A 27,985-nucleotide genomic window follows, 5' to 3' on the forward strand; every position below is an offset into this window, starting at 1 on the left:
GGGGCGGAGCCAGACCGGGGCGGGGCACGACAGCCCGCAGAACCTCCCGCCCGCCTGGGCTGGGGTCGCGCTGGCTCGGATTCCCCTCCCGGCCCGCCCGCCATGGCCATGGAGGACGAGAGGAAGGACGGAGCCTACGGTAGGACCTGCCTCTGTACCCGCGGCCTCCTTTGCTGAGTTGGGGGTGCTTGGGGGAGGTAGACATCTGACATCTTAAAAACCCGCGCTGCTGCTGGGGCCCCCTTTTGCTTCTTGGGCCTGCATTCCTCTCTGCGTCGAGCCCACTCCCCTTCTTCCCGCCAGGTTGCCCTGCGTCCCCTCCCGGGATCCCCTGCTCTCCCTCCGTCTGATGGGCCGGTACGCACAGCGCATGCTCTGCCCGGGAGGTCCCGTTATCTGGGCAGCTCAGATGCCAGGCGGGGGAGGGGAGGCGCGGCGATCCGGGCTCGGGAAACGGACAGGTCCCCCTCCTCTTCCAGTCCCCTTTGTACATTTGTACCTCCTGCCCACATCTCCCTGTAAGTTGCCGTCCGGGCTTTTGGCCCAATGGGGAAACTGAGGCAAGACTGGACAGATCGAATGCAAGGGTATAAGCCCATCCGGTCTTGCCCGCCGCGTAGGAAGGGCAGAAAACAGGGCATCTCCGGTGAGGGGGCAAGTAGGAAGTCGTAAACAATTGGCAAACTTTCCCTGTCCTGTGTAAAGGGTTGGGGGTGCCCCCTGCAATTTTGCAGGATCGAAGCGACTGGAACCCCCTTCCGCGAACCTCTGAGGGCAGTCTGCACCTCTGGAGCCCAGGGAATAGAGCCAAGATGAAGACCCTCCCCAACCACGCCCTACAGTGCTTTTCTTCCCCGGGTTCCCACGGCAGGGCGTGGATTGGGGGAAACGGTCCTCAGTTTCTCCTTTCTCTTCTACGTTTTGGGTCTCTAGGTCTGAGCTGGTCACGCCCCCGTGAGGCACTGCCCTGGGGCAATGGGGCCCTGCAGCCCCTCCTTGTCTGAGGGGAACTTCCTGGAAACTGTGAGAAAATAGTCTTGGGGAAGGGGCCGGAAACCACTCAAAAATAAAGAAAAACAGGCCTACTAGAGCTGTGCCTGCCTTCCTCCCCCCAGGGACTGTGGCCTTAGGAGGCTGGAGAGAGACATTTGCTGGAGGCTGAAACCCTCCCTGCCCAGCCCAATCAAGAGAAAGACAGGGGGACCTGGCCACCACCCAGCCACTCTCCTCCTTGCTTAAAACTGCCACTCTCTTAAGGGGCCCCCTTGTTCTTAACTTTGGCTCAGGCCCCAGACCCTGCAGCTGCCCTTGCTGTGGGTCCCTCGGGTGTGGCCAGCTATCTCTGATCTTCGAATTTTAGCCTGGGATCCTGGGATCCAAGCCTGGCCCTGCCTGCCTGTGGGTAGCATTTGAGGAATCTTTGGGCTCCATGAGGCCAGGCTGAGGTAGGGATGGGAAGACAGAGTGTACAATAATGTGATTCACCCAGCCTTGAATTTGGCCAAAAAGAGCCAGTGGTAAATGAGCCTGAGCAAACCCTCCCAGGCCCTGCCAGGCTCACACCCGAGACAGGGGACCTCTGTGCCCAGCAGACTTTGTGCTGGGCACTGGGAGCACGTCACATCTCAGCTATTTATTGAGCGCCTTGTAGGCGGGGTCTAGACACCGGGAACACAACAGTGAACAAAGCAGGATCTTTGACCACAGGGAGTGGACAAGGGAATAAATATGTAATTCTAGGTTGTTGTAAGTGCTGTGGAGCAAAGAACATGCCGCCGAGTCTGTGGAGAAAGTTGTCTGGTATTATTTTAGGTGCCCGAGGGCTGGATGTTGAGCCGATGGCTGTGGGAAAATTTGGAAGAAGTTTCAGGCCGAGGGAACAGTAAACAAACTACACAGTTGCTTAATTATTCCTCTGCGAGGCTCAGAGGAGCCCAAGGTGGAGGCTTCAACTGGATCTTGCAGCCAAGCTTTCACCTCCTCTGAGGGGGACCACATGGCTTGACTCTTCCAAGTGGAGGAAGGTCTCACTTAGTTTGTAAAAGTCCATTCTCATCAGAACCAAAAACCTGGGGCACTTGGGTTGCCCTGTGAAGACCTGGCCAGAAAATAGAGACCTGTCCTTAGGGAACAGTGTGCAAGAGTGGCTCATATATCTCCCCCTTGTAGGTCAGTGCTTTCTGTGAATTTAGGAGGTGACAGCAGACAGACACAAGCTCAGACTCTGGCTCTAACACAAGCTGTGTGGCCCTGAGCAGGTTGGTGACGTCTCTGAAACACTGTTCTCATCTGTAAGACTGGGCCTGCTAGGAACCATTTGCCCAGTTCCTGGCAAGTTCTGTGTGCTCAGGAGGCCTCTGGGATTGGTCATACTGGGGACACGGATTTTCCATGAGCTGACAGAGAGGCAGCCCTGTCAGGACATGGACCAGGATGACCTGGGCAGGGCAGGAAGTTACCATCTCAGCAGACATCATGTCTGGAGGAAGGCAGTGGCTCCGAGGGAAACCCAGAAATGGCTTCTGGCCCGGATGGATGTCAGCAATGGGCATTGCTATCCTTAGCGTGAACCTCATGGAATAAGAATCTAGAACCTAAAACAATAGACTCTGATGGGGGATGGGGTGGACAAAAAAGAATGGTGCTTGTTGTAAAAAAAGATTCCGTGGCTCATTTCCCTAGAGTCCAACTCAACCCGTAATGCAGTCCTGGCACCTCATTTGGAAAACAACCCAAACAAGCAAAGAAGCAAAAAAAATTTGTTGGGAAAGGGTATTTACTTCTTTTTTTTTTCTTTCTTTTTTAAGATTTTATTTATTTTTATTTTTAGAGAGGGAAGGGAGGGAGAGAGAGAGAGAGAGACATCAATATGTGGTTGCTGGGGGTTATGGCCTGCAACCCAGGCATGTGCCCTGACTGGGAATCGAACCTGCGACACTTTGGTTCACAGCCTGAGCTCAATCCACTGAGCTACGCCAGCCAGGGGGGTATTTACTTCTTAATTGCAACTCTTCAAAAAAGAGATAGCCCAGACCACGGTGGCTCAGTTAGTTGGAGTGTCCTCCTGTGAACTGAAAGGTTGCAAGTTCGATTCCCATTCAGGATACATGCCTGGGTTGTGGGTTCAGTCTCTGGTCGACAGGTGCAAGAGGCAGCTGATCTAGGTTTCTCTCCCCTTCCCACTCCCTCCCTTCTCCTCCCTCTCTGTCAAAAAAAAAGAAAAAAAAAACTTGTTTAAAAAATAAATACAAAAGAGATAATATATGATATATTCACATGCTTCAAAATACAAAAGATACAAAGACTTTATAGCTTGATCATGAAAAGTCTGCTTATTGTACCCTCTCCCAGCCCCTCACTCCCTCTGGGAGAGCATCACTATTACAGCTTCTAATGTGGTCTTCCAAATGGAGTCTAGGCCTTAGAGCTTCCCGTGCAAGTATATACATATTCTTCAGTGTGTGTGTGTGTGTGTGTGTTGTTGTTGTTGTTGTTTGCTTTTTACAAGAATGCCAGCAAATCCCTAGAGTGCTAGCTTCATGAGGCAGGAATGCATGTCTGTTGGTTTGAAGGTGCACTGGCAGTGTCTGACACTTAGTAGACTCTCAGGAAATATTTGTTGAAAGAAATGTGTTTGTTTCACATGTTGCTTTTTGTTTTTTCTTAATATATGTTGGAGATGATCTCTCACGTCAGTGCCTGGAAAGCGTCCTCAGTCATTTTTGACGGTTGCATCAAGTAGTGCATTTGCGGGTGGACCATCTTACATTTAATCAATCAAGGGGAATATTTTAAACGTTTTATTGAAGCAGAAAATTCATACATAAAAGGGTTCGGTTCCTAAATTTACAAGGTTCCAGGAGTTTTCACACCCACATAACCAGCACCCAGTTTAGGAAAAAATATTACCAGTACCACAAACGCCTCTCATGCCCGAGGAGGGCCAATCAGTATTATTTTTTGTGTGGTAAAAATACATAACACAAAATTTATTATTTTAACTTTTTAAGTGTATAAAAAAAGAATATACAGCAGAGGTGATATGTGAACCACAAAGCTTAAAAATCCTTAACATCTGGCCCTCATCAGAAAAACAACCTCTGGTAAAGCATTTTCATCACCCTCAGGAAGTTCTCGTATGCCCTTGCCCCGTCAATCCTCAAAGGGAGGGTTATTTTTAAATATGAATTTAACCTTATATAAACAAAATTAATATATTTTCTGTGGAGGCTGGAAATTAAAAATAAGCCCTCAACCTCACTGAAGAGTTTAGCCTCCACCTGAAAGAACTCTTCAGAAACCTCAGCCAGCTGCCCTCATCCCAGAGGTAAGGTAGCTGAGGAGTGGCCAGAACTTAGTCTCATAATTTCTGTGTGTGTATGGCATTTGTATCTTTTTATAGCTCCTCAGGCTGGTTTAATGAAAAGTCGCACTGTCCCCTCAGTAGGATACTGTGTTCCCTTTGTAAAAGGAAGTAGGTTTAACCTCTGATTAGAACAATGTCCGATTATGTTAGAAAGTGTGACAAAACTCAGGGATAAAGCTACAAATCTGCTTGTGTGTGTGAACAGTACACCGTGTCTAGAAGGAGGAGAGGGAAGTCAGTGAGAGGAACTGCCCCCAGGGAGAGGAAGAGAGGGCTCAGGGTCCCGGGGTCAGAGGGAGAGTGGTGCCTCCTGGTCTGAGGTCTCCTTCTGGTGTAAGTTTTTTATCTTGATAAGCGTACTGGTTACTTAATCTAAACAAGTTCATTCATAACCTCCCTTAGCAAACATTCGTGTAGGTACTGTGTACCCAGCTCTGCTCTGGATGCTGGAGACAACAGCAGGCACTGCACTTGTGGAGCTGGCATTCTGGAGTGGAAACCAGACAAGAAATTAGATGAATGAGGGAAATTCTTAGAATGACAGAGAAGGGCTCTGGAGAAAAATAAGGCAGGAAAGAGGAGGTAGGAGTGATATAGAGGTTCTGGAGGCAGAGTTTAAAATCTTAAATGGAAGAATCAGAGAGGCCACCCTGAGGGTGACCAGAGCACGGAGGGAGCAGTGGAGTGTGTTTCGGGCCGAGGGCATGGCCTGTGCAAAGGCCCTGGGATGGGGCTGTGTCTGCTGCGGTTGAGGGGCAGCGAGGAGGCCCGTGTGGCTGGAGTACAGGGATGAGGGGTAGAATGGGAGGAGGTGTGGGCTGGAAGTGTTGGAAGCAGAGCGTACAGAGCCTTTGGGCCACAGGGAGGATTGGGGATTTTGTTCTGAGAGCTTCTGCAGCCATTGTGAGTTCTGAGCAGCGGAGGAGCCTGGCCTGACAGGTGTCATAGGTGCACCCTGGCCCCTAGGGGCTGCGATGGCAGAACCCAGGAAGCCAGAACAGAGGTGATAGATGACACTAGTTGAGCACATAAATCCTCCAGTACCAGGGTGCTAAATGAACATATCTAAATGCAAAAAAAAACTAGCCATAGACTCTTAGCCAGATTCCACAACCCAGCATTGGCTCTGTTCCAGTCCCAGTTCCATTCTTCCTAGTTCTGTACCATCTTTACCTTTCGTATCCCTGGACCTTTTGTATGTATCCCTCTATACCTTTCATATTCCTGAGCCTCAGTTTTGCTATCCATAAAATGGTGTTAACAACAGTGTCAGCTCCCTCTGTACTCCAGGGCTCAGCGAGCTGACAGTACAGCATTTAGCCCAGAGGCTGGTCCATGCAAATGCTCGGTTAATTGGAGTTATTCATCAAGCAAGTTTGAGAGCACGGTGTCAGGAGCAAAATCCAAATCCCAGCTCCTGCTGGCTGTGTGATTTCGGGCAAGCAGCAGACACTTCCGTGCTTCAGGTTTTATATTGTACCATCTGCCTTCAGAGCCTTGTGGGGATGACATGAGTTTCCAGAAGTAAACGCCTGGCACACAGTAGGCACTCTATCTTTTGTTCTTAGCATTATGACGAGTAGATTCGCTTCCAGCTTTCCCACCCACATGCCATCGCAAAACCTTTAGTCAAAGGATCTCATCTCCGTGGCTGGGATGCCCATTCCTCAGGCACAGACTTCTGGGAAGGTGAGGGTGAGCCAGGCTGGCTGTGGAGGCGAGGCCTCCAGCCACTGTAGGCCTTGGGGACTTGGCTGGTATCCGGATGCCATGGGGGCTGGGTAGTACTGGATGTCCTGGCACCAGCATGGTAACCAGGGAGCCTGTGTTGGTTCTCTTATCTCCTACGCCTGCTGCTTGGAGTGACTGGCCATTGTGCCCAGCAAAGCAGACACCCAAGGGATATCTCTGCAACCCACCCCCACCCCTAGCCTGGCCTAATGACTCAGCTTTCCCACGCCTTCTCCCCTACCATTGTTGCATCTTTAGCTCTGTCTTTTCCAGTAACTGCCAAAGAAGAAGCCGGGGTTGAAGCCAGAGGGGCCTTGGCTTGTTTTGTAGATCCATCACTCACCAGCTATATGGTCTAAGCCAGCAACCTCAATTTGTCTCCTCTGACAAGTGGGACCATGCTCCTGGTTTGTGGAAGCCTGTACCCTAGATCTGTGCTAAGTGCTTTTGTAGCATCAGGTCCTGGCAACACCTACGCAGCAAATACAAGTTTTAGTCCCATTCCCCAGACGGGAAATGGCAGCCTAGAGAGGAAAAGGACATGGTTTCCTGCTCCGAGTTGCAGGGGCATAAATGACAGGCCTCACCACTTCCAGTTGTTACAAGGAGAACACATGAAACACTCTTGCACACACAGACTCAGCATGTAGCTTCATGGCCTAGAGATCAGGAGGTGGCAAATTCTGTAAAAGTTGAGAGAATAAAAATTTTCAGCTTTGCAGCCCACACTCAGTCTCTTGCTGCTATTCAACCCTGCCCGTACAGTGTGCAGGCACCCGGACAGTATGCAAATGAGCATGGCTGTGTGCCGTGGAAACTTGATTGGTGACCAGTAAATTTGAATATTACATAATTTTCACATAGCAGAATAGCCTTTCTCTTTTGATGTTTTTGAGCCATTTAAAAATGTAAAGACTATGCCTCTGGGTTGTATGAAAACAAGCGACGGGTAGATACGCCCTGCTGGTGACATTTTGTCAACTTCTGGCTTAAGGACACTGTGATAGGCAGAATAGTGGTCCCCCCAAAGATGTCTGCATCCTAATTCCTGGAATCTGACCAGGTTACTTTACATGGCAAAAGGGAATTTGCAGAAGAGATTACATTAAGAATTTTGAGATGGGGCCCTGGCTGGTGTGGCTCAGTGGACTGAGTGCCGGACTGTGAAGCAAAGGGTTGCTGGTTCGATTCCCAGTCGGGGCATATGCCTGAGTTTCAGTCCAGGTCCCCGATGGGGGGGGGGGGGGCGGTGGATGAGAGGCAACCACACATTGATGTTTCTCTCCCTTTCTTTCTCCCTCCCTTCCCCTCTCTCTAAAAATGAATAAATAAAACCTCTAAAAAAAGAATTTTGAGATGGGGAAATTATCCTGGATTATCGGGGGGTGGGGGAGGCAAAAGGAAAGAGGGAGGCTGGGAGGAGTCAGAAGAGACGATGACAGTGGAAGCGGGTGTGGGCCTAATGGGAGTGCTGGCTTTGAGGACCAAGGAAGAGGCCACAAGGCAAGGAGAGGGGGCAGCTTCTGGAAACTGGAACAGGCAGGGAAAGAGAATCATTTGCAGAAGGAATGCCGCTTTGCCAACATCTTGATCTTCTTCCAGTGAGATACACTTTGGGCATCTGACTTCTAGCATTTAAATTTTGGTGTTTTAAGCCACTTAATTGGTGGTGGTTTGTTACAGGATAGGAAGCTCATATAGACACTAACTTAGGAACTGATGTCCCAGTTCTGTTGCTCACCATCTTTGTGGCCACCTTCACAATATTTCTGTCTGAGTCTCAGTTTCTGCATCTGTCAAAATGGGGCAGGGTGTATAGTGATAGGATCAACCTCACAAAGTTGCTCTAAGAATGCTCAGAGGTCAACTGTGTGATGTTTTAGAAGAGTGCCCGGCACATGGCAAACAGGTCAGTAAATAAATGGAGGCTTTGGGAATTTGTAGTTTTCTCATTACTACCTTGCAACATTGTTGCAAAGATTCAGCAAGTTCCCATCCTTCAGGGTTTGAGCAGGCTCATTATCAGAAACCATCAGTATTGGCCTTGCACCCCACTCCTTCCCCTCCCACTAATTTTCCTGAGAGCGATTGGAACCCATCAGATAACAGTACCAGTGTTCCTTCTTGTGTTTCTTGAGTGCCCACCAGGCCAGGCCCTGAGCCAAGCCTATGCCAGGTGCCCCTCTCTGCACCTTCAGTTCCATCATAACAGAGGGATAACTCAAGTTCACACAGCAGGGTCATGGCTCAGCCATCCACTTGGCAGCCACTGCTTTCCCTGAGAGATGTCTGAGATTTCCCTAAGTGTGTTCCCTTCCCCAGCCTGGCCTGGTCATGCTCCTGCCCAAATACCCTCAGTGGCTCCTACTCACCCATCAGACCTGGAGTGGGGACCCACCAGTAGATGCTAGGCGATTGAGCAAGCTGCTTCCCCTCCCTGATCCTTGGTTTCTCCTGCTCTAACATGGGCTGATGACAGGACCTCCAGTACCGTGAAGAGCAGGGAGCCAGGGGCTGAAAAGCCCTCCTCTGTTAGCACCAGCTGTTAAGTGGCTGCTCCCGCTCTGCCAGTGTGGCTGCCATTTAGCGACATGGAAACTCACAGTGCTCCTTCATCTCTCCTCCGCCCTCCTTACCAGTCTCACCTCCTGTCAGATGGTAGAAATATGCTCCTGTGTTTTACCTTCATACTTGCAATCATTTTGAGTTTTTATGTGTTTGCATGATTAATCCACATGGAATTGTTTTATTATGTATAGGGGGTGGAATTAACTTTATTTCCTTCCAAATGCAATCAAGTCTACTGACTGAGTTATCCTTTCTCTGCCAACTGGAAATTCCACATTTGGGATGTATTAAATTCTTCTATGTATAAAATGTATAAATTAATTTTTAGTCATGGCAGGTGTGGCTCAGTGGACTGAGTACCGGCCTGCGAACCAAAGGGTAGCAGGTTTGAGTCCCAGTCAGGGCACATGCCTGGGTTGCACACCCAGTGGTGGGGGTGCAAAAGGCAACCACACATTACTGTTCTCTCCCTCTCTCCCTGCCTTCCCCTCTCTGTAAAAATAAATAAATAAAACCTTTAAAAATAAATTAATTTTTAAAATATGCACACCTGGAAGACTGGGCTGCGTTCTAATTTTCAGTCTTAGCCATACATTTGACCCATGAACAATGGGAGTAGGGTGTGCTGACACCCCACATGGCGGATAATCTGCATGTGACTTTTGATTGCCCCAAAACTTAACCACTAATAGCCTGCTGTTGACCAGAAGCGTAATTGATAACAAGTAGGTGATTGACACATATTTTGTATTTTATGTGCATTACATACTGTATTATAATAAAGTAAGCTAGAGAAAAGAAAATATTACTAAGAAAATCACAAGGAAGAGACAATACATTTATGGTACTGTACATAGTTATTGAAAAATATAGAGAGTACGAACTGTGGCGGCCAGAGCCATGGCAGGACAGGCATTTAGAAAGTTTCTGCCCCTCTTTGACTGTGTATTGGTTGAAAGGTGTGCTGCAGAAACTGTAACCAAAGGAGGCATTATGCTTCCAGAAAAATCTCAAGGAAAAGTATCGCAAGCAACTGTAGTAGCTGTTGGATTGGGCTCCAAAGGAAAGGGTGGAGGGATTCAACCAGTTCACTTGAAAGTTGGAGATAAAGCTCTTCTTCCAGAATATGGAGGAACCAAAGTAGTTCTAGATGACAAGGATTATTTCTTATTTAGAGATGGTGACATTCTCGGAAAGTATGTAGACTGAAATAAGTCACTATTGAAATGGCATCATGTGATGCAGCCCATTCCTTTGAAGTACTGAAATCTTTCATCATGTAAATAATTTCCATGTCTCTTTTATAATAAACGAATGATATCCAAAGTAATGACATCCGTGTCTTTTAAAATTTAGTTTCACTGTACTGATATGTACTAACATTTCCAAATAAAGATATATAAACAAATGGTGAAAAAAAAAAAGAAAAATATCCACATAAGTGGACCCGCACAGTTCAGATCTATTTTGTTCAGGGGTCAATTGTATATACATGGATTAGGTATGGTTGTTACTCATTCAACAAACACTTCCTGAGTGCCTGTTCTATGCCAGGTGCATGCTGGGTACTGGGGACACTGTCACAGACAAAACAAAAATATGAATCCCTGCCCTTGGGCATGCGGGCACACAACAATCAATGCATAAATGTGTGACATGTCAGGTGGTGGTAAGAAACAAAATAAAATAAGGTGATTTAATGGTGGGGAACATAGTGCTGTTTTAGGTAGGATGGTCAGAGAAAGACTCTTCCAGGGAGTGCTCTTTGAGCCCAGGCCTGAAGGAGGTGGAGCCACGTGGACTTCTTGGGGAAGAGTTTTTTTTTTTGTTTTTTTGTTTTGTTTTGTTTTGTTTTGTTTTGTTTTTGTTTTTAAATATATTTTATTGATTATGCTATTACAGTTGTCCCATTTCCCCCCTTCTCTCCCCTCCACCCTGTACCCCCCTCCCACCCACATTTCCCCCTTTAGTTCATGTGTCATACTTATGAGTTCTTTAGTTTCTACATTTCCCGTACTATTCTTGCCCTCCCCCTATCTATTTTCAACCTACATTCTATGCTACTTATTCTCTATACCTTTTCCCCCTCTCTCCTCCTCCCACCCCCCTGCTGCTAACCCTCCATGTGCCCTCCATTTCTGTGGTTCTGTTCCTGTTCTAATTGTTTACTTAGTTTCTTTTGGTTTTGCTTTAGGTGTGGTTGTTAATATTTGTGAGTTTGCTGTCCTTTTACTATACATGTTTTTTCTTTATCTTCTTTTCTTAGATAAGTCCCTTTAAGCATTTCATAAAATAAGGGCTTGGTGATGATGAACTCCTTTAACTTGACCTTATCTGAGAAGCACTTTATCTGCCCTTCCATTCTAAATGAAAGCTTTGCTGGATAGAGCAATCTGGGTTGTAGGTCCTTGTCTTTCATGACTTGGAATATTTCTTTCCAGCCCCTTCTTGCCTGTAAGGTCTCTTTTGAGAAATCAGCTGACAGTCTGATGGGAACTCCTTTGTAGGTGACTGTCCCCTTACCTCTTGCTGCTTCTAGGATTCTCTCCTTCGTTTTTACCTTGGCTAATGTAATTATGATGTGCCTTGGTGTGTTTCTTCTTGGGTCCAACTTCTTTGGGGCTCTCTGAGCTTCTTGGATTTCTTGGAAGACTGTTCCCTTTGCCAGATTAGGGAAGTTCTCCTTTATTATTTGTTCAAATACGTGCTCAATCTGTTGCTTTTCCCCTTCCGATTCTGGTACCCCTATAATTCGGATATTGGAACGTTTAAAGGTGTCTTGGATGCTCTTAATCTTTTCCTCAATTTTTTGAATTCTTATTTCATCATGCTTTCCTGCTTGGTTGATTCTATCTTCCTTCTGGTCCACTGTATTGTTTTGAGACTCATATTCCTTCCTTTCACTATTGGCTCTCCTCCGCGTGTCTTCCTGCATCTGTTTTATGGTAATCTGCATTCTTTCATCTAAATTTCGTCCAAAATCAACCAGTTCCGTGAGCTTTCTGATCACCAGTGTTTTGAACTGCGCATCTGATAGATTGGCTAGTTCTTGGTCGCTCAAAAGGATGAGTCCTGGGGGACTGATCTGCTCTGTTGAAAACATAGTTTTTGTTTTTTGTTTTTTCCCCCTGTCTCTCCTTTTTTTTTTTCCGGTCTAGTTGCTCTTGTTACGGTGGGGGGCAGAGCCTTAGGTGCTCACCGGGGCTGGGCACCCCAGTCGCTAGATTGTGATGTTATATGTGGGGGCGGGGCGGGAGAAAACAATGGCGGTAGTTCCGTTCCCCTGGACTCAGACCCTTGTCTGGGCTTCTGGGCCACAAGTTCTGCCCTGGTCCACAATCGCTACCCCTCTGGGTCTGCCAGCCGCAGCTTGCGTACTCAGGGATCACCGCTGCCTTCTTGCGCGCTGGATGGCTTTTGCGCCGATTTCGCGCCAAACCTTCCCCCGACCTCCCGCGTGCCGCCGACCCGAGCCAGCCCCACGCCCGCCGGCTCGTCTTCTCCTACCAGTCCGGATGGACGCGTCTACTTCAACTTCTTGGCTGTCCAACTTCCATTCAGATAAATCCTCTGCCGGATCTGGGTGTTATTCTGATAGTAAATTATTGTTGTAAATTATTGGTTTTCTAATCTTGGTTGTGCGAGGAGGCACGGTGCGTCCACCTATTCCTCCATCTTGCCGGAAGTCTCCGGGAAGAGTTTACTAGGTGGAGGGAGTCAGTACAAAGGTCCTGAGTGGAGACTGTGCCTGGTGAGTTTTCAGTGTAACCAGGAGGCCAGGGAGGCTGGAATGAAATGAACAAAGGGGAGAAAGGGAGGAGGTGAGGACCCTGAGGGGAGAGCCCCCTGTGGGTTGTAATGAAGAGCTGGGCTTCTTCTCTGAGTGAGGTGGGAGCCACGGGCGGGGTGGGGGGAGGTTCAGGCAGAGGAAGGATGTGCCCTGACTCAGGTGTGTGCAGGCCGCAGTGGGAGGAACACGGTGTGGGTATAAGGGTGAGAGCTGAGAGACCAGGATGGAGACACCTGCACTGGTCCAGGCAAGAGATGACCACTGTGTGACAAGGTTTTGGGCCAAGGAGTGAGTGAGAAATGGTTGGATACTGGGTAGATTCTGAAGGTCGAGCTGATGTTAAGCAGAGAGACATCCCAGGCTTCTGGCCTGAGCGCTCTGGAAGACAGCTGCCATTTTTGAGTTGAGGCAGGTCGGGGGACCATCATGTAGGGACTCGAATGTGGCAGTGCTGAGTGTGAGACACCCATGGAAGCCCTATGTGGGGCACTGGGAGACAGGTGTCTCAGGAGTGTGCAGCTTGAGGGCCAGGCCCTCCCCAGGGACTGCCATTTAGGCATCATCAGGATGGAGTTGGTGGAAGTCCTGAGTCTACATGAGTGACTCCAAGGGACTAAGTGTATCTGGGAAGAGAAGCAGCTGTGGCCTGGGTACCACCCGGACTGGGTGGGGTGGGACTAGCTGGCTTTGCAGCCAGGGACCTCAGGAACCACACAATGTCTTTAGGAGGCCTGGTCACCCAAGGCCATGGCTTGGAGCCTTGGACCTCGCCTGTTTGCTGAAGCCTGGGCCAGGGGTCAGGTCAGGCCTCCACAGCTATAGGCCACCAAGGGGTGTAAATTTTTTTAGGAATGCTGCGTTAGTGGTCAGAGTGGGGTAGGAGTCAGGGTGGTGATGGGGACTGGGAGGCAGCAGCTGTAATTACTGAGCACCGAGTGTATGTGACCACACTGAATAATCCCATGCTAACTGTATACCACACACTGAATATACAGGATCCAGCATAAGTAACGCCATTGAGTGTGGTTGGTGGGACACGTGAACGTCTTGCATGAGTTGGGCAGCAGTTTGAACATTTCACCTAAGATGTCACATGGTTTACTTGAGTGTAATATTGCTATGTTACAGAATTACATGCTTACGATTTTATGATAAAAGATTTTTAGGGGCCCTGGCTGGTGTAGCTCAGTGGATTGAGCGCAGGCCTGCAAACCAAAGCATTGCCGGTTTGATTCCCAGTCAGGGCACATGCCTGGGTTGCAGGCCATATCCCCAGTATGGGGTGTGCTAGAGGCAACCACACATTGATGTTTTACTCCCTCTCTTTCTCCCTCCCTTCCCCATCTCTCTAAAATAAATAAATAAAATCTTTAAAAGTAAAAGATTTTATATGATTAAAAAGGGGCATTATTTGTGTGGACCCTGTATATTTCTGCTGACTGTACCCCATGCCAACTGTATGTGGTTAACTATACTGTGAAGTATACAACTGGCCCCAATGGCTGTTGGGAGATGCAGTCAGTCTGAGGGAGTATATGATTTACAAGGGGGTGGATGGTTGGTGTTGGGGTACAGCCAGCTGACTTTGCACCCTCTGCCAATTGTATACTTCCAGAATGGCTGTACAACTTCATGCTGACTGTACACCTCCACCCCTACTATGTACCCCACATTGATTAAACACCCCATGGCAATTGACTACCTCCGTGTCAGCTCTACGACTCCATACAGACTGTATAATGCCACTCTGACTACGCCCCATGCAGTGTCCCCCATACCTGCTGTATGCCCCACAGTGGTCGAACACCCACACTGACAACACAGTAGGTCCATTCCAACTGTAAGCCCCACGCCTGGTGTTCAACCAGTTTCAGTTTCATACTTCAGCCCCATTTCACAGTTGAGGAAACAGGCTCAGGGAAGGCAAGGCCACACTGGCCTAGGTGTCTTCTGGCTCAGTGGGACAGAAGGAACATTTAAACCCAGGGCCACCCAGTAAGATGTTGGTTGCTCCACAGGACACACAAGATTGGGTCTCGCTGAGAGTGACACACTGTAATTGGTGTCCACCCCAGGGCCTGCGCCCCAGAGGGACTCAATAAATACTCGCTCTACAAAAAATGGCTTCTGAACTTGTGATGGTGAAAGTGTGCAGGGATGATGAGCTCAGGTGTGTAGCTTTGGGTCCACAAATGGACCAGCTGGGGATAGTGCCAGGCAGGAATGTGGCATGGGGTCTGCTGGCCCCAACTCGCCAGTTTTCAAGAAACAGATCATGTGGATTTTTATATAGACTCTCCCCATGTTTAACTGTTGGCATTTGATTTTTCAAAAATGCAGTCCCAAATGAAATACATACATCGGGTTGAGAATTTTCAGCTCAAGGACTTTAAAGTTGGGTGTTTGGGGTCAACCATCCGCCGGTTTTGCACCCCCCCCCCCCCCAGTCCCGGGTCTAGAAATCGACCTCCTTGTGCCTCAGTTTCCATACCTAGAGAATGGGGTGACATTAGACGCCCTTCAGGGTTGAGAGGTGTGTGACCTGGTGAGGGATTGGGGTGGGGGTGCCTAGGGGCCAGGGTGAAGACACAGGGTTCCCCGCGTGGGGGCTGGGGAGGGGGCGGGGAGGGCTAAATCTGGCCGGCCGTTGAGTGGCAGGAGCAGCTGCCGCGCCGCCCGTCCTCTTCCCCCTCCCTCTGTCCTCTGTCCGTTGGGTGTTTGGCAGCTGCTCAGCTGGGGCCGGTCTGACTGGTTTGGGCTGCCCCGCCTGGCTCCTAGTCGGGAGGAGCCACCGCCAGTTGGTCCTGCGGTCCCTCCCTCGGGACGCCCACGCGGCCAGACCCCTGAGCTGAAGGGGCACAGGAGCTGGCAGGCGGACGCAGGGATGGGGGGCGAGCAGCAGCATTACTACGGGAAACACGGTAGGCAGACCCACTCCTGCACCCTGGCCTGACCACTGGGCAGGAGCAAAGCGAATACCGATCTCTGTAGCCACCCCTACTATCACCTGCCAGCACCCCTCACCATCACCTGCGGGCACCCCTTACCCCAGTCTTACTCCCGAGAGTGTCTCAGAGGTCCCTCCAAATCCCCTCACTCGAAGGACCCGTTCTTGAAGTCCTCTCCCCAGTACTCCTGTGGGGTTTCCACCTTGGACTCTCCCTTTTTTACCTAGTCCCTCCCCAGTGGGTGGCCTCCAGCTGATAAATCCAATTAGCAACTTCTCCCCCAGCCCCCGACCAGCTCTTCTGGGGGCTTGAATGTTTTCTCTGCGGGAGTTTGGATGAGGCAGAAAATCTGCAGTGTCTCTGAAATTGACTCCTGGGGCCAAAGATACCCCTATGAGCCTTCTGGGAGAAGGTGGTCGCCCAGCCCTTGGCCCACCCACCTCTATCTTGCTTATTTTCAGGAACTCCACAGAAGTATGACCCTACCTTCAAAGGACCCATTTACAACAGGTAAGGGCTCTGGGTTCTGTGGGACAGAGGGGGTGTCGGCTAATACTGTCCCACCCCTGTTTCCTCATACTCTATCAGTTCTCCAACAAACTGGTGATAAGTTATTTGCAACTTGACGATGAAAGGCTTTCCAAAATATACAGAGCCCTTACAAGCAAATTTAAAAAACTCAGGCAACATACTGGGACAGGAAATAGACAATGAAGTTATGGAAAAATGTTCAAAGTTACTGGAAAGTAAAGGAATAGAAAGAATTTAAAACAATAACCAAATAGAATTCCCTATCACAGATTTGCAAAGATTAAGTAGATTGGCAGACGTTCTGCTCTGAAAATAATGGTTGTGTTTTTTTAGAGGGAATTTGGAAATATGAAAATTTTATTTTGTTTTTTAAAAGACTTTATTTATTTATTTTTAGAGAGGGGGAAGGGAGGGAGATTGAGAAGGGGACCAGCATCAATGTGTGGTTGCCTCTTTCATGCCCCCCACTGGGGACTTGGCCCACAACCCAGGCATGTACCTTGACTGGGAATCGAACTGGTGACCTTTTGGTTTGCAGGCTAGCACCCAATCCACTTAACCACACCAGCCTGGGCAAAATATGAAAATTTTTAATGTGCAGCTTTTTGTTACAAAAGTTAAAATTCAAGGAAAAATAATTTTTTAAAAGATTTTATTTATTTATTTTTAGAGAGGGAAGGGAGGGAGAAAGAGAGAGAGAGAGAGAAACATCAATGTGCGGTTGCTGGGGGCTGTGGCCTGCAACCTAGGCATGTGCCCTGACTGGGAATCGAACCTGCGACACTTTGGTTTGCAGCCCGTGCTCAATCCACTGAGCTATACCAGCCAGGGCTGGAAAAATAATTTTTATAAACCTGAATACATGGACAAAAATGTATGAAATAGATGTCTTTTTTAAAATGGCAAAAATCCAAGTATCTGAATGTCCGTCTGTTGCAACTAGTTAGTTAAGTTGCAGTGGATCCTTAGATTATAATATTACACAGTTAAGATGTACAAGAGTCCTAAATAATGGTATGGGTCTCTCAATATATTGAGCAAAAAAAGCAAGGCATGAAACAGTGGGTGTTTCATATCACACTCAAGGAAAAAAAATTAACATTGGTACCTAATAAATGACACAAAGGACTCACATGAAATCATTAACAGGTTATTTATGTGCAGGGGTATGTGCGTGAGAAGGAGACTGATTTCTTTCTTGTATACATTCCCATTTTGTGGTTTTAATTTTTACCATGTTCACATTTTTTTACTATGATCATATTTAATCTTTTTTTTAGATTTTATTTATTCATTTTTAGAGAGAGGGGAAGAGAAGGAGAGAGAGGGAGAGAAATATCAATGTGTGATTGCCTCTCACATGCCCCCTACTGAGGACCTGGCCCACAACCCAGGCATGTGCCCTGACTGGGAATCAAACTGGCAACCCTTTAGTTCGCAGCCTGCGCTCAGTTCACTAAGCTACACCAGCCAGGGCTGATCATATTTAATCTTATACAAATTGTTTAAATTTTTGAAAACAATAGGTAATGCTGATAAAGAGGTGGGAAAATGGATACTCTCAATCAGAAGAGCAGTGCACATTGCTGCAACCTACTTTCATATCACACTCAAGGAAAGTATATATTTGAGGACAGTATAGTATTAGGCATTAAAATCTAAAATGTATGTGCCCTTTGGTATATAACATTTGCATAACTCAGGAGCATGTATCTAAATAACACATAGCTATGAGTGTGTGTACAGGGTTCAGTGGGTCTGTGAGGCCCTGGCCCGATAGCTCAGTTGGTTAGAGCAGCAGCCCCTAACCTTTCTGGCACCAGGGACTGGTTTCATGAAAGACAGTTTTCCTATGGATTAGGGGTGGGAAGGGATTGGTTTCGGGATGATTTAAGTGCCCTACATTCAAGCTCACCTCCTGCTATGCGGCCGGGTTCCTGACAGGCACTGACCAGGGGTCCATAGTCCAGGGGAAGGGGGGGATGGGTTGGAGACCCCTGGATTAGGGCATTGTCTCTATAATGCCAAGGTTGTGGGTTTGATCCCCCATCAGGGTATGATACTCAGGACCCCAAGGCTCCCACCCTGACTTTGTCCCTTATTCCCAGGGGCTGCACGGACATCATTTGCTGTGTGTTCCTCTTCCTGGCCATCGTGGGCTATGTGGCTGTAGGGATCATAGGTGAGTAGAGAAGGGGACAGGACTTAGGGTTCCGGGGTGAGTGGGCAAGCCACAGCCTCTGGGAGAGGAGCGGGGCTGGTGCTGAGGAGTGGCAGGCACTGCCTTAGCATCTCTGCATTCTTCCATAGCTTGGACCCATGGAGATCCTCGAAAGGTGATCTACCCCACTGACAGCCGAGGCGAGTTCTGTGGGCAGAAGGGCACGAAAAATGCGTAAGTCTGGCTCCTGGGGGCCTGATGGGTCTGGTGAAGGATGGGCAGGAGGGCTTTATGAACTCTGGAGAGAAGGTTCTAGGTTTCTCCCACCTCCATCCACCCATCAGTTAGTCCAATCGACAGATATTTATAAAACTCCCACCATCCCCAGCCGCTGTACTAGGCCTTGGGGACAGCATTAAATGAGACATTAAGAGTCTTGTCCTCTTGAGGCCCATGTTTTATGGGAGACAGAGAGGAGACAGTATTGGATCAAATGTCAGGTGGTAGTGAGAAGCTGAGGTAAAGGAGGGAATTCTTTTACTTCACCTGTAAAAGTGAGGGCTATACCACTCTCTGGCTATGTGATGTAGTAGTGCAAATGTCTGAGCCACTCTGGGCCTTATTTTCCCATCTCCAAAGTGGGGATTATAATAGTCCCATCGTAATAGGGCTGCTGTGATGGTTAAATGAGCCTGTATGTGTGCAGAGCTTAGAACAGCACCTGCTGTGGAGTTGCTGTTGCTGTAGTTAATTACTGTTAGTTTCATGGAGATATTTCATGTAAGGTGGTTGAGTTTTCACCTCCGTTCCCCAACCCCAGGAACAAACCCCTCCTGTTTTATTTCAACATTGTGAAGTGTGCCAGTCCCCTGGTCCTGCTGGAATTCCAGTGTCCCACCCCCCAGGTAACTTGTCCCCTCCCCATCCCTTCTCTGTCCCCCATTTCCATCACCAGGTCCTTTTTCCCTGTAGTGATGGCTTCTCACCCAGCTTTTCCTTTTTCCTTGGAAAACCGTCTATCTGAGTGGGAATCAGGCATCTGACCCCACCCAGCCCTGCCTCTTGCCCCCTCTCCTTCCAAGATCTGCGTGAAGAAGTGCCCGGACCGATACCTTACCTTCTTGAATGCTCGAGTTTCCCAGGACTGGGAGTACTACAGGCAGTTCTGCATACCTGGCTTCCAGGACAACAAGGTGAGGGGTGCCTAGGCAGGGCCAGGTAGAGGGTGCTGGTCTGGGGATTAACTGCCCCCATCTCTTAACAGGGTCTAGCTGAGGTGCTTCGGGATGGCGACTGCCCCGCTGTCCTCACTCCTAGCACACCCCGTGAGTCTGGAGTCCTGTGAGCTTGGGTGGGGTGCAGGGAGGTGTCAGGGGCTCAGCTTGACTGCTCTCCCATCCTTTGCTCCATGTAGTGGCCCAACGATGCTTGCCAGCCATCCACGCCCACAAGGGGGTCCTCATGGTGGGCAATGAGACAACCTATGAGGATGGGCATGGCGGTCGGAAAAACATCACTGAGCTGGTTGAGGGCGCCAAGTGAGGACTGAGGCCCACCATCCCAGCATTGCACTTTCCTGGGAGGGAGAGGGCATCCCCTGGGGCTGCACCCGTCTGGGAGGGGTCTGACACTACCCTGGTCTGCCTTACCCCAGGAGCGCCAATGGGGTCCTGGAGGCTCGGCAGCTAGCCATGCAGATATTTGAAGATTACACAGTCTCCTGGTACTGGATTATCATGTAAGATGGGAGGGACAGTGGCCTTTCCTGGGAGGGGCAGTCTGGAGCTGGTGAGAGGGTGAGGCCTGCTCATGCCCCTATTTTGTTCCCCAGAGGCCTGGTCATTGCCATGGTGATGAGCCTCCTGTTCATCGTGCTGCTCCGCTTCCTGGCTGGCATTATGGTCTGGGTGATGATCGTCTTGGTGATTCTGGTGCTGGGCTATGGTGTGTTTTCCCTCCCTTCCTACTTCTTTCCCTATAGTTCGAGAGATGCTCATGCCCTTTGACCTGGCACTGGTCCTTCAAGACTCCTCTCCTAAGCCATCAGATGTCCTCTATCTTTCGCTTGGCAGATTTATGAAGATGTTCATATCAGTGTCATTTATGACAGCAGACACTGGAAAACAATCTCAGTGCTCTTTCTGGGGGCATGAGTTAAATCAGTCTTCCAAACTGGGGCCTGGGTCTGCATTTTATCGACACCAAAAGGCATTTGCAAGTAGACTACTTGGGACAGCGCCTAAGGTTGCATGCTGTGTCACCAGGAAACTGGGGGTTCAAATACTGGTTCTGCCAACTCATCACTGTGACCTTGGGCAAATGATTCAACCTCCCTGTGCCTCAATTTCTTCTTCTATAAAATGGGGATAATTGATATTTACTGGTTAGGCAGCTTAATGAGAAGAAGATAGTATGGGGAGGAGATGGGAGAGCTGAGGCCTGTGGAGCCTAGAGGTCAAGATCAAAACTCAGCGCTCTATATTCTGATTATTCATTTAAACTTTCCAGGAGGAAAGACGGCCCAATATGCAACCTAATCTGAAAACACAGATACTAAAATATTTGTGTCATTAGTGGTTTCTAGCTGGATGCTGGCATTTGAGGCAACTAGACTTTTTTTTTTTTTAACTTTACCTGTATTTTATAATTTCTTCTCTAATGAGCTAAGAGGAATGTTGAAGTTCCCTAATGCTGCCCTACTGGATGTGAACACCCATACCCCTCCTACCCATAAATCATTGTAACAAAGTTGAAAGGGGGTCAGGGGAAAACCTCAGACCACACAGCATCCTGACACATATCCATTCATTCACCAAACATGTACTTTGTGCCTGCTGTCTGCTAGACAGTTTTCTGGGTGCTGGGCTTATACCAATGAATGAAGCAGGACAAAGTCTTGCTCCTGTGGAGCTTGTATTCCTGAGGGTATGGGGCAGATGGGCAAGAAACAAACCAGAAACCCTCTAGCATGCCAAAGTAAAGAAGAGGGATAAGAAATTGGAGTGTGAGGGGGTAAGGTTCTAAAAAGGCGAAGGGCTTCTGGAAGTTCTCGTGAGAAGGTGACATTTAGCACAGGAGGATGTGGAGGATCTGATGGGGAGAGACTGTACCAGGAAGTGAGGACAGCAAGTGCAAAGGCCCTGGCAGGAGCAAATGGTGGCAGCCCCTCTCAGCCTCTGTTTTTGCTTCTGTTAAATCGGGGTGGTTGTACCTGCTTTGCTGTGTTAAGGGAGTAGTCAGCAGGCTGTAGCGTGGTGATTCCTGTGTGCAGGTATATTTCACTGCTACATGGAGTATACCCGACTGCGAGGTGAAGCCGGCTCTGACATCTCCCTGATGGACCTCGGCTTTCAGACAGACTTCCGTGTGTACCTGCATTTGCGGCAGACCTGGATGGCCTTCAGTGAGTCCCAAATCCCCATTTCTGCCTCTAGTCAGGTTTGGGAGCGAGTGGGGACCCAGGCAACTGGCAGACTTGGCCACTCTCTGCTCTCTACAGTGATAATTCTGAGCATCCTTGAGGTTGTTATCATCTTGCTGCTCATCTTTCTACGGAAGAGAATTCTCATTGCCATCGCACTCATCAAAGAAGCCAGCAAGTGGGTGCCAAGGTGTTGGGCTAGGGTGACCCCAGGGCTGCTCAGGCCCTGATGCCCATGCCTCTGCTCCTCCCCAGGGCTGTGGGATATGTGATGTGCTCCATGCTGTACCCACTGGTTACCTTCTTCCTGCTGTGCCTTTGCATCGCCTACTGGGCCACCACTGCTGTGTATCCACTGTCAGACCCCACTTCCTAATCCCAGGGATGGCTAAACACCAAACTTGCCTAGAAGTGACCTGCAGCTTCAGGCAGGTCCAAAACTTGATGGGGGAAGGGATCCTTTCCCATAAGCCTTTGGAGTCCCCCGTCTTAGATCTTGGGCTCCTTAACAAGTCTCCAGCTTCCTGTCCACTTCCAATGAAGCCATTTATAAGGTCTTCGATGACGTCACCACCTGCCCAGTTATTGGGAAAACCTGCAACCCTGAGGTAGGTGTCCAGAGGTGGGGGTGGCTATTTCCCCAGCAGCTCTAAGAGGATCTGAAACCTTTCATCTGAACTTGAGGACCATTCAACAAACATTTGGTGCCTGCTGTCTGCCCTGTGCTGGATATGAGGGGCGTGGAGGAGAAGAGATCCCACTTGGCAGCTCCCACATCCCTCTCTTAACCCAGTGATGACCAGTTCTTGCTCCAAAACTACTTCTTTGCCTTCCACAATCCCCTATCCTGACCCCTCTGGCCCTCATACTGATCTCTGCCACTCCTGTACTGTCCATGTGGCCAGCCCACTGACACATGACCCCACCCTGATCTCTAAAATAGCCTATACTACTTCACTGACACCCATTGAAGTCCATTCCACAATCCCATAGTTTTGTTTCTAGAACCCCTTTTACAAGCTTTAATCCGGAACCCCCCACCCCTTGACTTAACTCTGATCCCCATGACTCTTGTCCCACCCCATGGTGTTGCTGACCCAGACCTACTGCCCACAGCCCACCCTGACCCCCAGGTCCCTATGTTGTGACTGGGCTCTGTGTCCCTCCCACAGACCTTCCCCTCCTCCAATGAATCCCGCCTATGTCCTGGAGCCCATTGCCAGTTCGCCTTCTATGGTGGTGAGTCAGGTTACCACCAGGCCCTCCTGGGGCTGCAGATCTTCAATGCCTTCATGTTCTTCTGGCTGGCCAACTTTGTGATGGCGCTAGGCCAGGTCACGCTAGCTGGAGCCTTTGCTTCCTACTACTGGGCCCTACACAAGCCAGATGATCTGCCTGCCTTCCCACTCTTCTCTTCCTTCAGCCGGGCGCTCAGGTGAGATCCCAGGTGGGCTAGTGGTGGGCATGAGATGGGATGGAGGAGGCCTGGTCCAGCCACTGACCATGTGCTTGGCTTGCAGGTACCACACAGGCTCCTTGGCTTTTGGTGCCCTCATCCTGGCCATTGTACAGACCATCCGAGTGATACTGGAGTATTTAGATCAGCACCTGAAAGGTGGGGCCTAAATGCTTGGGCTTTGGCCTTAAACTGGGGAGGGGAGACTGAGGGGCTAATCAGAATTGGTTCTTGCTTGGGAGTGAGGCTAAAGTGATGGGACAGTGGTTGGTTTCTGACTATGGGGGTTCCTGAAGGGCTTGGGCGATTGGTTCCTGCCATGGAGATCCTGCTGAGAGCCTACTGGGTAAAGGATCTTAGCTCTGAGGGTGCAGGGCCTATAGGCCTGGGCCACTATTGTTCCTGAAGAGAGAGGACTGGGCTAGGATTTGTTCGTTCTGAGGAGGGCAGGGCTGGACTACTTTCTTTGTAATGGAGGAGCTGTGCAGCTGGGATTAATTGAACTATGGGAGCCTGCTAGGATTGGCGTCTGCCTGGGAAGTCGGGCCAGAGCAGTGGTGTGGGTTGTGATTGGTCCCTGTCTCAGAGGCTGGGCTTGAAAAGCTCCAGTATTGGGTCCTTCATTGGAGGCATCTCCCCTACATGTCCTAGATCAAGGAGTTTCCTCTGCTTGTCTCTGAGAAGGTGGGCTCCAGGAGTTCTACAGTGTGGCAAGTGTGCATAATGAGGGGGTTATCCCCTCACCTTCATATCCCTCTATTCTCTTCCAGCTGCGGACAATAAGTTTGCCAAGTTCCTCATGACCTGTCTCAAATGCTGCTTCTGGTGCCTGGAGAAGTTCATCAAATTCCTCAACAGGAATGCTTACATCATGGTTTGTAGGCCCAGGACCCAGAACCAACCCACCAGCTTCTGTTGGGTGGGAGGAACCCTCATTCCCACCTAGGGGTCCTGATCCTTCCTTCCTGCCTGCCTCCAGATTGCCATCTACGGTACCAACTTCTGTACCTCAGCCAAGAACGCTTTCTTCCTGCTGATGAGAAACATCATCAGGTCAGAGAAAATGCTATCCTCTAGCCATCTCCCACCTTCCCCAGTCCCTGAGCCAGTGTTCACACCTGCTCATCACTCTCCCTTGCAGAGTGGCTGTCCTGGACAAAGTTACTGACTTCCTCTTCCTGTTGGGCAAACTTCTGGTTGTGGGTAGTGTGGGTGAGTGCTGTTTGCCCAGCCTGCCTGGCTGTGGGAACCCATTAGGCTGTGGGGTCCCCTTGTCTTCTGTGGTGGGTTGGATCTTTGTGGGGATTACTTCCTTTAGCCAAAACCCTCAGCTGTCTTGCTTTTGTCGCCCTCTCCAGGGATCCTGGCTTTCTTCTTCTTCACCCACCGTATTAGGATCATACAAGACACAGCACCTTCTCTCAATTATTACTGGGTCCCTATAATGGTATGAAACTCTGGGGATGGGCAGGTGTCGGGGGAGAAGGAGGTATTGAGACTCAGCTGGACAGATAGAGGTAGGGGTCAGAAGTAGGGGATTGGTTATTTATTCCTACATTTACTAAGCACATACTATGTACCACGCACAGAAGACTTATAGTTTAGAGGTGAGCAGACATTACTCAGTAACAATGTGGGTGGATACACGAGTACAAACTGGTACATGCCAGAGGGCAGAATTCTGGGGAAATTTGGAGCTTGTAGGGGAAGAATTTTGCAGGTCTGGGAGTCAAGGCAATTTCACTGTGGGTGTGATATCAGATCTAAAGCCTGAAGGAGAAGCAGGCAACAACCAGGCACAAGGAACAGGTACAGAAGCCCTGAGGTGGGATGTACCAGGCAGGAAACCCATGAGGCTAGTGTGGAGGGAGGTAAGGGCAGGGAGGTGACAGGCCCTGGAGGGGTTAGGTCATCACCCCTAGGAAGCAGGAAATCTGAGTAAAGGCCTTGGAGCTCTATGGCCTAGATTTTTATCTTAGTCCTCTTTGCTAGTTCTAGGATGTGTAACTTTGGGCAAGTTATTTAATCTCTCTTAAGATCCACTGGCTTCAGTCAATAAATGTTTATCAGGTACCTTCCAAGACCTTGTGAGTCACCAAATTACTGGGGACATTATAATAATCGAGAGACACAGTCCAGTGGGGATGTGGGCGTTGTACCTGTAATGCCCTAAACATGCATAAAATTGCAGCCAGAAGATCTCAGAGGAGGGATGCCCAGTACTAGGAGAGCATAAAACAGGTTCTAGATGTCAGAGGCAGCTTCTTGGATGAGGTGGTACCTGAAGACTTGATGTTTGAGTTTAAAGTGAACAGTGAGGAAGCAGAATAAATTAGACTAAGTCAGGGCAACAGCATGTGCAAAGGCCCTGGTATTGAAGAGAGTAAAGACTGTCCTGTGGATGGTAGGGCCCTGCACACAGGGGTGAGGAGTTCGGTTGGTTGTTGTTCCAAGGAGGGCTAATCAGCAAGAATGAACTGTGATTCCTCCTTGGGAGGGGCTGCGTGGGTGGGAGTCATCCTGGGCAGCAGTTGGGAGGGAAAGAAACAGCTCCTGTCCCCTCATGCAGACCGTGATCGTTGGTTCCTACCTGATTGCCCATGGCTTCTTCAGTGTCTACGGCATGTGTGTGGACACGCTGTTCCTCTGCTTCTGTGAGTGACCCCTCACCCCAACGCTTGCTGGGCCCTGACTCCCTTCTTCCTTCTGGGCAGAACATCTTCCCATGGGGCTACACATTCACCTGCCTGATGTGCCCAGCTTCCCAGGGACTGGCTGTCCCTGATCCTAGGGCCCTGGCATGCCCTCTCAGCTTCTTCCCTGCACTCCGAGCTGCTCTGCCCTGTTGTCCCCTGGTTTAGGCTGCAGCTGGAAAGCTCTGCCCCTGGGCCCTTGGCTTCCGAGTTTTCAGCTTTGTTGGGGGGTATCTGTGGCTGCCACTAACTCTGGTCTCTCAATCTGTCTTTTTTTGTTTTCTCTTCTCTTCCTCTCCTCCATGCCTGCTGGCTTCCCCGTTCTTCCCTGCCTCCCTCTTCCCCTCCCTTCCTGACCACCCCATTTTCCCCCTGCCGGTGCCTGGGGGGAGCCCAGGTGAGGACCTGGAAAGGAATGACGGCTCTCAGGAGCGACCCTACTTCATGTCGCCTGACCTGAGAGACATCCTGTTGAAGGGGAGTGCGGAGGAGGGGAAGCAGGCAGAAGTCGAGGAGTAGGAGGCGTAGAGGAGGGAGGCCAGCTTGCGGCTTGGCAGGCCTCCTTGTTTCCTCCCTGTAGACCGAGGGTGCATGTGGGGCTTCCTTGCCTGGGAGTGTGGGGGGCGTGTGTGTGTCCCATTCCCAAGCCCCCAGTAGTCTGCTCCTCTCTGGTCCCAGTGTGTCTTGCTTCCTAACCCTCTGAGGCTTCTGAAGCCCCTGCCCACCCTGTCCCCAGAGGCTCCTGCCTGTGAGCTCCCCTCACGCCACCTGCTCTGGGGTCTCTCTCTGCAGTGGAGGACCTGGAGAGGAATGATGGCTCGGCCGAGAGGCCTTACTTCATGTCTTCCAATCTCAAGAAGCTTTTGAACAAGACCAACAAGAAGCTGGCGGAGTCTTAAAGGCCCCACCTTCCCTCACCTCCCTGTAAAGTCTCACACTGGGTGCTCTGCAGCTGGGTCCAAACTGCCAGCTCATTGGGCTGACCTGAAGTCCAGTCACTGCCACCCCCCATCATCCAGTTACCACCAGTTTCTGGGGACCTGGAGGATTTGTGACATCTCCCTACACCAAGGGTCAGTCAGACTTTTCATGGTGGCCTCCACAAGACTGAGTGATGACGCGTCAGTCCAGCCCTCAATGGCCTGGATGGGAAGAAGCCCCATGAGGGCTCTTGATGTGTCTGGCATGCGATGGGATCCAACCTCCATGGGCTGCCTCAACCTTCCTGTTCCCTCTTATGGTGGGATGGTGTTTGTGTCTGCGGGAGCCATGGCCACAGTAAGCTGCAGCTCCTCAAGGCCCTGGTTCACGGTATCTGCTCAGCCAGAACTGAGCCTCTTCTCATAGCTGAACAACTGGCTCACAGGCCACCACATACATTTCTTTATTATTTTTTTAACCTGGCTATGCATTAAAGGGTCTATTAGCCTTTTTTTTTCTGTCTGTCTCAGCAGCTGAGATGGGGCCACTGAGGAGTGCCTTCTGTTACCTGGTATGGCTGCAGTGGGGTATGGTATGAGTGCCCAGGTGGGGGAGTCTTGTGGTCGGTGGGGGGCAGTAGCGTGCCCTGTTGTTGGGAGATGAGGGAGTGAGACTGTTTGGTAGGCTGCTTTGAGCAGGCGGGAGGAGACCTCTAACAGCAACTTAATGGAAACCTGCTGGCTGGCTGGAGGAGCTGGGCTGAATTTTCTCCCCATCCTCTGCCAGTTACTGACACAGCTCTCTTTGTAAGAGAGAAAAGAAACCGAATCCACCCAAGGGACAATTTCAGGGGAAGGGATGCAGGGCAGATGCCACATGCACACTGGGCCCCTCTGCCCAGTCACCTCATCTTGAGGATCCTTTTGCCAAATTTGTTGAACTTGGGACCTGGTTTCCTGGTTCCCCCTTCGCCCTACCTTAATGCCCCCAACTTCATGTCTTGGTTCATCTGCACCGTTCCAGGATCCTGGAGAGGGAGAAATTCCTGCCTGGGGTCTCCATGTGCTGTGCCTGTTGCCAGCCCTCCCTCCCCTGTCTGTCCACACACCCTCGCGTGTAACTGCATTCCAACCACTAATAAAAGTGCCTATTGTAACAGCGTCTGGGCCTTGAGTATTTGTGGGGGCAGTAGGAGGCTGGTAAGGAGAACTCTAGCTTTGACTGCCCTGGGATTCTCTGAGCTGGGGTGACTGTGTCCAGGGGAAGTGAGGCCAGGAAGTCCTGTCTGCTGGCCCCCATCTCCACTTGAATTCCACCTCACCTTGCAGGTGGCTCAGGTTTCTCCTGAACAAATATCCCTTATTAGGTTCTGGTGCCTAGACTCCAGAAGGTGGCCATG

General features: G+C 49.8%; 2 protein-coding genes across 5 annotated transcripts; both read left to right on the forward strand.

The window, feature by feature from the left end:
- On the forward strand, nucleotides 1-27,747 carry SLC44A2 (solute carrier family 44 member 2). Of its 4 annotated transcripts, none has more exons than XM_028519314.2 (22): nucleotides 1-139; nucleotides 15,865-15,913; nucleotides 18,043-18,116; nucleotides 18,245-18,329; nucleotides 18,916-19,000; nucleotides 19,178-19,288; nucleotides 19,360-19,420; nucleotides 19,510-19,633; nucleotides 19,750-19,833; nucleotides 19,927-20,039; nucleotides 21,367-21,498; nucleotides 21,595-21,694; nucleotides 21,772-21,864; nucleotides 22,037-22,124; nucleotides 22,689-22,951; nucleotides 23,037-23,131; nucleotides 23,743-23,846; nucleotides 23,952-24,025; nucleotides 24,114-24,184; nucleotides 24,331-24,419; nucleotides 25,542-25,626; nucleotides 26,063-27,747. In XM_028519314.2, the coding sequence occupies exons 1-22, from the start codon at nucleotides 103-105 to the stop codon at nucleotides 26,182-26,184; spliced, it is 2,139 nt and encodes a 712-aa protein (XP_028375115.1). In that variant the 5' UTR covers nucleotides 1-102; the 3' UTR covers nucleotides 26,185-27,747. The 4 variants fall into 4 exon arrangements, with proteins under 4 accessions (XP_028375115.1, XP_028375118.1, XP_028375116.1 ...); XM_028519317.2 differs by having other exon boundaries at nucleotides 26,458-27,747; XM_028519315.2 differs by lacking the exon at nucleotides 1-139 and adding an exon at nucleotides 15,056-15,376.
- LOC114502413 (10 kDa heat shock protein, mitochondrial-like) lies at nucleotides 9,527-10,000 on the forward strand. The gene has a single exon (XM_036032333.1). The coding sequence runs from the start codon at nucleotides 9,566-9,568 to the stop codon at nucleotides 9,872-9,874; it is 309 nt and encodes a 102-aa protein (XP_035888226.1). The 5' UTR covers nucleotides 9,527-9,565; the 3' UTR covers nucleotides 9,875-10,000.
- Nucleotides 27,748-27,985: the final 238 nt, after the last annotated feature.

The sequence above is a fragment of the Phyllostomus discolor genome, chromosome 8, assembly GCF_004126475.2.
Source record: "Phyllostomus discolor isolate MPI-MPIP mPhyDis1 chromosome 8, mPhyDis1.pri.v3, whole genome shotgun sequence".
Taxonomy (NCBI): Eukaryota; Metazoa; Chordata; class Mammalia; order Chiroptera; family Phyllostomidae; genus Phyllostomus; species Phyllostomus discolor.

What these genes read in the sequence shown, in the direction of transcription:
- SLC44A2 (XM_028519314.2), top strand. Translation starts at nt 103, where the DNA reads ATGGCCATGGAGGACGAGAGGAAGGACGGAGCCTACG. An exon ending in GAGGAAGGACGGAGCCTACG is followed by an intron (nt 140 to 15,864) that starts GTAGGACCTGCC and finishes GCTTATTTTCAG; the next exon opens with GAACTCCACAGAAGTATGAC. An exon ending in GAGCTGGTTGAGGGCGCCAA is followed by an intron (nt 19,634 to 19,749) that starts GTGAGGACTGAG and finishes GCCTTACCCCAG; the next exon opens with GAGCGCCAATGGGGTCCTGG.
- LOC114502413 (XM_036032333.1), top strand. Translation starts at nt 9,566, where the DNA reads ATGGCAGGACAGGCATTTAGAAAGTTTCTGCCCCTCTTTGACTGTGTA.